The 10,715-nt window shown below is 38.2% G+C and overlaps 1 protein-coding gene and 1 long non-coding RNA gene across 2 annotated transcripts in view; one reads left to right on the forward strand and one right to left on the reverse strand.

The window, feature by feature from the left end:
- Positions 1 to 45: 45 nt before the first annotated feature.
- On the reverse strand, positions 46 to 1,125 carry LOC112563287. The gene is made up of 3 exons (XR_003099002.1): positions 1,013 to 1,125; positions 369 to 561; positions 46 to 129 (listed from the first exon to the last, which is right to left on the reverse strand). It is a non-coding gene; the product is annotated as an uncharacterized LOC112563287 (long non-coding RNA).
- A 3,149-nt stretch (positions 1,126 to 4,274) lies between these two features.
- The window catches only part of LOC112562490 (methanethiol oxidase-like), a 24,059-nt gene continuing 17,618 nt past the window's right edge, over positions 4,275 to 10,715 (forward strand). The window contains exons 1-3 of the mRNA XM_025235770.1: positions 4,275 to 4,457; positions 5,027 to 5,212; positions 5,656 to 5,779. Of these exons, the coding sequence (XP_025091555.1) occupies positions 4,275 to 4,457; positions 5,027 to 5,212; positions 5,656 to 5,779 (493 nt within the window). The remainder of the gene's footprint in view (positions 4,458 to 5,026; positions 5,213 to 5,655; positions 5,780 to 10,715) is intronic.

A 10,715-nucleotide genomic window follows, 5' to 3' on the forward strand; every position in this document is an offset into this window, starting at 1 on the left:
ATACAAGACGAAGTTAAAAAGAAAAACATTTATTGTATTTAGAGTGGGAAAGCCATCACCTTCATCACCTTCCACATCGAAATAGCTTGGGGGAAAAAGTAAATGTCAATGGCTTAAAAGTTGCTTCCCCTGAAAAATAAATATACTACTTTAATTAATTTTTTAAAACATTGAGCATTTAAATATGCAGTATATATATGTATTGTACGCGCAATAAAAATAGAAAAGTGTTTAAAAGATTTTCAAGTAATTTAGAGAATTTTTAAATTCATTTTTATGATAATTTAGTAACAAATATTTTTTGCAATTTTCTTTTAAATTTATACTTTAGTCTGTTTCTCTGCTTTAAGAATTGAAATAATTCTTACCTTAATCTTAAGTTTATGATGTGGTTAAATTGCGGGAATTATCTACCACGAAGTTGACAAGCAGTGATGTATAGTTATCTGATTGACGTTAGGTGGCTCCAAGAAGGTTAGTCTATTAAGAAAACCTTATTACACAACTGGGTCGGCACAAACACCATTGAACTTGTCTTCCCCTACCTTCCAGCCTGCAAAACTAGTTTATTGTAATGTTATGCATCTGTTCCTGATGTTGCCTCCCTAGACTTCAATGTTGTTAATGGCTACAAACATCATGGTTAACAGCTAAAGTGTTTAGAAAAGTGACATCTAAAAGGAACTGAAAATAGAATTGTAATGTTGCTGTTTAATATTACGAAAACTCCAGGATAAGACTATCTGCAGGCAGGAAGAAAGATGTCCATTATTAATTATGTCTAATATGTTTGTTCAGCTGTCGCACGCTGCATGTTCTCTCTCTGCATTACTGCATATATATATATTGCATCTGTTTATAGGGCTGGCTGCCTTGCTGTGATATAACCTTAGTTGCTGTACGTCTCCGTGCAAAAAACTAATTTTTCCATTTCAAGTACATTTGATGTTTGTTAATTAATTTATTAGTACCGTACGTTAATTAGGTCCGCTGTCAAGTAGGTCACATATACCTCGAAATACTCTACTCTTTTCCCGCTTCATATGAATATCCATTTTTCTACACATGGATGAGTGCAAGTCTAGAGGTGAGCATGCAAAACAAATGTTGCACTCTCAATGAAACAGCCAGCTGAGGCCTGACTCGAACATATATGATATATCGCGCGCGCTTTCCAACTCTCGTCTCCTTTCCTCTCCAACTGAAACAGCAAATAAAGCTGAAAGCTCTCGAACATTTTCTTTATTCGTTAAATGGTAGCTTAGAACTTCAGGTACAGATTTATTATATCGAATCGGTCGACGGCCATTACAAAAATCTCACACATAGTATCGCGGAACTTTGAACTTGACACACAGACATGATTGACAGCGAGGTGGGTGGGGTCAGGTCTGACCCGCATTTACATCAACCAGGTCACGACGAACCCGAGGTCAAGGCTTCACCACATCGCGTACTAAAATGGCAGGTGAGTACCTATATAGTGTTTATGGTTTTGAAAAAAAAAATCGACTAAATGCTTGGAAAGTTTACGAATTTACTCATTCTTTTAAGATGTGAACAATGTTCAAATACGATTGACCGAATAGCTGCAGTTTGGGCAAATGCTGCTTCAGCTGCGCACGTAAACAACTTGCGGATATCGCTTGTCATGAGCTCCGTGTAAACCTCTCATAAGAGAGATATGTAACTCGTAATAACAGCAACAACAAAGTGTAATTAATGCATGCGTTCTGGTGAACAGTACAAAAATAAAACTGCACGAGATGCAATGCGATCGAGGAGGTAAACATAGGAGATAATTTAAACTATGGAGGATTTTTTCTTATACGCTTAATTCTGTTTATCTTTCGGTTCTCGATGATGATGACTCAGCTATGCAGTTTTACGACTTGTAGGACTGTATAGTTGTATGTGGTGGATTTTAGGTCGTTTGATTTAATTGATCCCTCATCTTAAGACTATATATATAGTAACCTTACGGGAACCAAAATTCTTCATTTTGCTGGTTAAAGCAACAAACATATATGAGTGCAATAGTCGGGTTTTAATTCTTTCACACATATATGTGCTGTACGAGGGCCGCATGCATCTCGACTGGAGATAAAGGAGTATAGATAACGTGTTGTCTGCTGTATCATATATAGTTTCAACCGTGCCGTTCTTCCACTTTGTCATCAACTGTCTTAATTGTTCGGTCACCGGACAAACCGACCTAGAACCACGTACATCGACTGTTGGTGTTAGGTCAGGGGTGGGCAATTAATCTTCCCAAGGGGCCGCATGAGAAATTGGGATGGTTTTAGAGGGTCGGACTAATATAGTTAACTCAGTTTTACCCAATACTGTATATATAGTATACATGTATATACTGGCGGGCGGGCCGGTCAGAGACAGGAGGCGGGCCGGCCTTTGCCCAGGTCTGTGTTAGGTCAATGGGTCTCGGCAGGGGTTGAGTTATCTTTCGAGTCGATGTCAATACGTCTGGGACGATGTGGTATTGATCGATTTGTCCCGCCCCCTCTTTCTTGTTTGAGCATTATTTTGACCATTAGTTTCCAGAATCGGGTCCGATGGCGGGGTGTGGTACGCGTTGTGGTCCTATGCTGTACTGGGGGTGGCTATAAGAAGACACTGGGATGGGATCGAGTTGCCATCGGAGAATGCGATTTCGTTGAAGCAAACACAATTTCTCAGCAATTACAACCACCTATAAAACATTTAACTTTTCCCACATGAACAGATTCGAAAATAAACGAGATTCAATCAAGTTAATTCTACTCTTTACGAGATTCTAAACAGTTTTATTTTGCCTTTACAGTCCCTTTAAGTAATATATATGGGGCAATACAGTCTCTTCCAATGCCAGAAAAGTTCTCCCCTCTTTCATATGTGTGTGTGTTTGGCGGGGAAGGTGTCGAAGGGCCGTTCGTCAAAGCTGTAACGAAAAGTATTATTTATTGCTTTCTCACTATTTATGGGATCTGGCAAGCACATATCACGGTGAAATATTGAAAGGCTATAGGGAAAACACCACTGCACTCAATCTCCAATCTCTAGACATGCGCAGTTGTTTTGGTCGTCACGGTACCAGAGACGTTAATATGTCTAGACACACACAACGTCTCTGGTCTAGAGCAGTGATGCCCAACCTTTTTCGGGATGCAGGCTATATACATTTCAGACATGCGTACGTACGTGTCACGGGCCGCTTCACCGCAAAAATACAAAAAAGCAAAAAAAAAAAAAGTAGAGCAGATACCATTTTTGTTTTAGAAACAAGTTGTATTACCATTATTATGTAGTAATTAGTGGGATATTTGAAGTTGTTTTCCCAAAATGTCTGAATGTCCGGCTGCACCTAAGTCGGAGCACTGAATCGAAATGTCGTTCATAGAAAAAAAGATTGAGAGACGCATGACGTATGGATAAATTTTCTTCTCCCCTTTTTCGTTTTTTTTTTTCATTTTTTTTTTTTTAAATTACTAACATGCCCGATTTCCTGTACTGTGGGCAAGAAGTTTCGAGGGCCGTATAGGTTGGGCATCCCTGTTTAGGAAATGACTATTTATAGACTAGTCTGACAGAGACTTGACCGTCCTGAATGGGGGCACGTGTCTAGCAAGGCGGGAAAGTGTCGATTACTCGTGGCTTTCTCCGCAAATATTGATTTATCCCCACTTTATTTTTGTTGAGGGACAGAGAATATTTTACAGAACTCATTAGAACAATAACTCAGCTCCCCAATCCAAAAGCAGTGTTAAGCGAAGGAAAATGAAATATTTTATGATGAGATAATGTGAGTGGAAATACCATCTGAAGTATGCTGTAATTTACATTCTGAGAATTGTACTGGTGTTATATATTTCACAAATTAAAAGGTGTGTGTATAGAGGAGGCATTCTTGTAAGGATTCAAGACCAAGGGACTTATCCAGTTTCTCTGTTCTTAAAGATTCATCTCTATTTTGAAATGTAGCTGGCTGGTGTTTACTTTCAGACAGCTTTAGTGTTAGTCCCTGATAATAATTAGCTTGTCCTTAGTACTTTCTGTAGCTTTAAATGTACACACCTTGTCAGGTGTAATGTATTTATCTTTTTCAGAAGTGCACTTTGATGTCTACTGTAATTACAAAAATGGTACCTTTTGTTTTTCTGTGAAAAAGTCCTTTTCTTAAGTTTCTAAAGTTTTTGAGATTTGTTTATTTAGGATGAACATATAGTTTGTGTCAATAGACAGTGGCTGTTTGGGTTTAAAGCACAGGACTTGAAGCAATGAAACAGCGCTTTTCATGCTGCACTGGCCCAGGATATCCATCACTTTTGGAAGCCATGCGCAAAGGACCACGGGAGAAATTGTTTATGTGCCATGCATTGGTGCTCCTGAGAATTCGTCAGAACCGGGCTAACTATCTAGCCACCGTTGATGTGGATCCACAATCTCCTACATTCTGTCAGGTAAGGTTTTCATAACATGTATTGTTAAAAATAATATTAATAAAGTTAATTATCCACCATCAAGACTAAAAAGCTCAAAGTGATTTTACAAAATATATAAAACATAGAATAGTAATAATGTTTGCAGAAATACAGTCTTTTATCAGGTTTGATTATCACACCTATCACTGACACAAGCACACATGCCTGCACACATTCATAGTATATAGCGTTGTAGATGCTGTGCAGTGACTGTTTATAGGTCAGCTTTCATTATTCACTTTTCACTTGATCTACATTTTGTAGATTATTCTACTCAGTACCCTGTCTTATTATTATGGCCTTTTTTGTCTCATTGCTCCAGCAATGTTGGCAGGATGCAGATTGTATCTCAATCTATGCATGTTTTAACACCAGTGATGAGTGTCAACATGCTGGCATCTCATTTGTACATAACATTTTGACATCTGCAGGTCGTATTTTGTCTTCACATGCTTATACCATTTCATTTTGGTCCTATGCAGGTTTAATTTTTTATGTATTACGTACATATTTTGTCTGTACATGTATTATATGCTGTCCTGGTACAGGTCATATCTCGTCTGTACATGCCTTACACCAGTGATGAAATGCTGCATCACACCGGCTGGAATGCTTGCTCTAGCTGCTATGACGACCAGCAAGACACGAGACAAAATGATAATGCATGTCTAGATGGTGATCGGGTTTACGTAGTGGACATGGGTGTCGACCCTCGTGAACCCCGTCTGTACAAGGTCAGATGCAAAGATATTTAAAGTGATTAGCAAATATACCCATCTTTCCTGTTTTTTTCAGGTTTAGTTAGTTGTTTATTCCTTGTTGCTCCCTTGAGGAGCATAGGGCCGCAACAACACCTTGCCGCGGACCCGTTTGGGTGCCCCCTTCAGTTGGGCCATGTGGTTCGATGTCCTTTGCCTCACTTTCTACTTTTCTTTTCCAAGTCTCCTTTGGTCTCCCAACTCTCCTCTTCCCTGAGGATTCCATTCAGTGTCTGCTTGGCAAGAGATGTCCCTATCTAGCCTCATTTGCGCTTTTTGATGTCGTTATTTTCAGGAACAGAAGAAATTACTACTTATATTTCTGTTGTATATATTCATTGTAGAATTGTTTATAATGGCTTTTTCTAAATAATGCTGGTGATGAAGCAAGTAAAGAAAATTGTTTTTGTGTCTGACAGGTTGTTGAAGCTTTGGATATAAGAAAAAAGACAGGATTAGGTTCCCCTCACACATCACACTGTTTGGGATCAGGACAGGTTATGATAAGCTGTATAGGCGATTGCGATGGCAACGGTGGTAAAAGTAAGATATTTTTATTTTATCTTGGGATATTTTGTAAACATTTTGTAATTAAAAAACTTTCATTTCCTGTTCCCATTTCAGGAGTGTTTGTAATCTTGCAGTCATACTGGCCTTGGTTCTTCAGCCAGGTGTCAAAAAAGCATGTGCAACCTTTTATGAGTAGAATGCAGTGTTCCTTTTTTCAGCAATGACAATGACAATGACAATGACAATTTTTATTAACTGAGGGTAATATAAGCAAATGAGCGCTTTTTCCAATTAGCAAAAGTGAGAATTAATTAAACCCCCACACATAAATATAAATAAGCTAAGCCACAGAGAAAGGGTGGATATGTAGGTGATCATATATTCACAAGGCTCACCTGGAGTTGAGTTAAGGGCCTTCTATTATCTTGAGTATTGAGATAGAAGGGCAAGTGCAAGTGTTCTGAGATGGAGAGGAGGTGGGCTGTTCATAGCAGGCAGACTTGATTTGAAAGGTCTGAGGTTGGTGGCTGGAGGTAGAGATGCGAAATATTCAAGTGGGAAGGTTCTAGAGTGAGTATCTTTCCCGTCAGCATGTTTTGGTCTCGCCTAGAGAGGTCACGTGACGGCTTATTGCTCGCCTCTGAACACTAGCTAGAGGTTTTCTGTCCACTAGCGGAGTTCTAGTCTGACTGTGACAAGTGTGGCTGGACAGCTCTAGATGTCTCTAGTTCAATGGTAACACCCATCATGGACCTGTACTTCAGTTATTGAGTGATACTAGCTGTCTGGTTGTTAGTGGTTTTCTGGGGGTTGAGGGACATGTGGTGTGGTCTGTTTTTAAGAGGAAGGAGGACTAAGAGGAAGAAGGACAGTCCATGACCTAGTGGCCCTGAGGCTTATCCCACTGCTTGTCTGGCATGAACCCAGATTCCTCACAGCATAGGAGGAAAGAAACAGGCAAGCAGCATATGAGAGAAATTGGATGTTTTTCAGCATCAGCGAGCACTGGTTGATTCTTCTGCGACTAGTTCTAATCACGTGCTAATCTAGTGTCTCTGAATGTGTACTGCTCTATCTGGGAGACTTTGAGACTTCTGAATCTTGAGAGTTTGGTTATGCTTCTGGTATCTTCTGGTACCACGGCATATCCACTTCTCATGGGGAGCACCACGTGCTTGGAAGAAAGGCTTCTCAGGAGACGTGTGGTACGAAAGAATTGGTAGGTTGTAATTTCAGCAGCATTACAAATTTTTGAAAAACTATGTAGTCAAGACTCACTAGGTGACCTCAGCGTAGTGACTGTAATGAAGCTGTTATATATGTATGTATTGTATAAGTCGTATAAAATGGAAGTTGAATTTTTTAATCTAAAACTTTAGCCAACATTTGCCTTTTTTCAGATTTTTGTGTGCAACAGGTTTGATGTAGGTGCATGTGTTCAAACGTATGTGCTTAACCTGTGTTATGTGGTGTCCTGTTGTGTAATCTATATTTCAGAGAAAGTATCAAATGATTATTTCAGGACTGTATGGCAGAACTCTACTTTTTGGGACTGGACTAAGCACACCATTAAAGTCCATAGACTTGGCCCTGATGGACTTATCCACTGGAAGTTCGATTTCTGCATGACCCAGATCCTCACAGCATTTGTTGGCTGTGCATTAGCTCTACTGTTTTCAGGATTTTTAAGAACAGGCAATTGTTTTTATTCAGCCTTTTTAATCATTTGATTTTATGTCACGATGGAAAAAAATTGACAGAAACCACCTACACACAAACCTTTAACATTAGAACTTTTATGTCATTAACATTAATTTAACAGCTAGGTTTGCCTCTGATTGATGCTACTTGTGCACAAAGAACTGCAGTTAATGTTGAACTCATTGTTTCTGAGGTGTTTATTGAATTCTGAGGTAGGGAAGAGATAGAATTTTTGTGTGTAACGAGTTACAATAAGTTTATTGATGTAATTAGCAGTTTTCAGTAACTTTTGTTTGGGATGTTTGTAAATCCAGAAATTTAGTATAGATCGAGTACAAGTCATCAGTAGCTTATAAACTCCAGCATTATGGAAGAATGTTGGAGGAGAGTATTGATGTTGCTGTATAAAATAAAAGTGGATATTGCTGTCAGCTTTGTTAAATAGCTAAAAAAAAATGATTGTCTTCTACAGATTATCCATGCATGCTAACCTTCTTGATCAGGATGGAAGCTGGGTATACAGAAAAAGTGATTAGTGTTCAAGTAAATCAGTATGAAGGATGGGCCTGCCTGAACAGCCAGTAGGAATAAGGATTAACAGGTCAGCAGCAAGCTTTTTTTCCCCTATTGTGAACCATTGCTAATAGATGTTATTTCTCAATTTTAAGATTGAATTAAACAGGTTGTAGTATGTGTCTAGTATGTGGACCTAAATTGTAATGTGTATATATATATAGTTACTGTGGCATTTTTGCAAAAATAAAAAGGCAGAATAAAACCAGAATAAGCCAGACAAATATGTTTTGAGGTCTCATCACAGACATCCTGATTCACTTGATGACGCTTCTATACTTCAGCAACTGGCTGCATGGTGACATCAGGCCAATATGATATCACTGATACTCGAAACCTCGATTGTGGGCAGGGTTGAGTTATAGAAGCAATGGTAACAAAATACTAAATATCTGTGCTGATGCATCGCTTGGCTGCTTCATCTCTTGTGTATATGAATGTTATGCATAAATGATTTTTTTTTGGACAACCTCACATATAGATCCAGTGCATAAAATGAGATCCTATAGTGGGTCACATAAATCATGTAAGTTTTCTCATTGCATTGCCTAATTTATTCTGGTGCCTAGGTCACTACTTACTATTTGCTTGTTAAGGTGGTTTCTTCTTTCTCAGATATGGCTAGGTGAAGTTTCTGCAGAGACAGTCAAGTGAAAGTCTTGATGATAAAGAAAGAAGGTAATATATTTACGTAATTTGTCAGAGTAAATAAATTTGCATCTTAAGTGTTAAGTCATTTTACGCTTAACTAAAATCATGTAATGCAGTCTGCTGGTAGAGTCATAAAGCTAAAAAAAAAAACAAATCCCCCCACCATTTATATAATTTTTCAGCAAATTTTATCGGACTGGTGACATCTTAAAAGAGGGCATCAAATTATAACACACAAAAAGCCATCCACCAAAATTATCATCATCCAAAGCTCAATAAAAGCAGGGGTGCTCAGCATTTAGCTAGAAACAAAATAATTCAATGATCGAGCCAAAAATCACCATGTGGCCGCGAGATTTATATATTCCAGTGTGCCCTCGGTCAGAGAGTTGGGTACCATTGATATAAGATATGTAGAAAGCAGATCAATAGGCGGACGAACATCTCAGCATGTGCTTCTCTTTTTTATGTTTCCTTAGTTTGTACTGATGAGGAAGCAAAAGTTCTGTTAAAATGGTGTCATGCAAATTTAGACAACTAATGACTGTATTAAAGTGGATTTTCGCTGGCTTGAGAATACCTCAGATATTCTTACATAGTATCAGCCCAAGCATATAATCCATCAATGTAAGCGCTGAAGGTGGTCTCAGATGATTCACTGAGTTGGAGGCAAGCATTGTATGCACAACTCACTTTATCTGCAGGATTGCAGTTCTACCCAGATATGTAAGTGAGTGCTGTAAATTTGACGCTGTGCTTAGAGCTTAGAAAGGAGCAGCCACCTTCTCACTTTGTTCTACACGCTCCAATCCACTCGCATGCGTTTTAATTTCTGCACGCCCTATTTGCTCTGAACTACCTTCTTACATCAAGCTAACAACTCGTCGAGATCTTCTATTCCGTCACCAAAAACACATATTGCCACAGATTTTAGTTATGGACAATCAAATGAAGAATCATTACCTATATGTTATTGTGTACCTATACTATATGCAATTTGCAATGTAATCTCAACCAGACCCAAACATAGAACCAAAACTGCTATACAAAAGCACTTCAGACAATCTCATACAAAATCAATAGAATTTGCAAAGGTCGTATACTGATCTACAAAATACATATAAAATTTGGCATTTGAATGGTCCTGTTGTAATCATGTTGTCAGTTGGCAGAAATGGCAGTGGATGCTTCTCAAATCGATTGGAACGAGGAAGTGCTACTAAACAAAAATTTCTTGTGGATTTTGAGATAACCTCAAGGAGCTAGCACATGAAATCCGATATCTGGTGGGACTGCACTTCAGATATCCTGCGAAGAACATCTATTCTTATAAATTCTGAACCTTGAGAATGTTCAGAAAGAAACTGAAAAAAGGTCTATGTAGTCTGTGTCCATGGTGGACCATTAAAAAATGTCTCATAATTACCATAGATCACGCTCTTGCCTATACACATGCAGATGGAAAATAATATGTTCACTATACTACAAATCAATGAAGAGATCATGTGTACCTATACAGTAATGTGTTTCTATACTACATCGAATGAGGAAATCAGATTACCTAACATATATTGTTTCATCTATACTACATGCATTCGGACACAGGATTTATTGTGCAAGCAAATACAATTAACTCTCCTTTCCATTTCCGCACCACCCACTAGTAAATCTTTAAATGTCACCGAAAACCAACCTCTTCCATTAAACCATTACTCTAAAACCTTCATCAACTGCTAGTGCTTGAAGGATGTATTGTTACCTATATAATAAACGAAGAGATCATATTTTACCTGTACATTTATGTTACGTATAGCTACATGAAACGAAGTAAGATCATCCTGTTTAACCTGTACTACATCAAGTGAAGAGTTCATTTCCTTGCTGCAGGCAATGTTTTGCCTACTATACTACAGGCAGATAATAGATATCAGTACATCATTAAGTTAAATATTTTGTTGAGTCGCCAAAATTAGAATACTATGTATATACATTTTTGTGTTCAACAGCTTTGTATAAGCATCTTTAATATTAGGGTGATGTCCTT

Source organism: Pomacea canaliculata, linkage group LG4 (genome assembly GCF_003073045.1).
Source record: "Pomacea canaliculata isolate SZHN2017 linkage group LG4, ASM307304v1, whole genome shotgun sequence".
In the NCBI taxonomy this organism is placed as follows: Eukaryota; Metazoa; Mollusca; class Gastropoda; order Architaenioglossa; family Ampullariidae; genus Pomacea; species Pomacea canaliculata.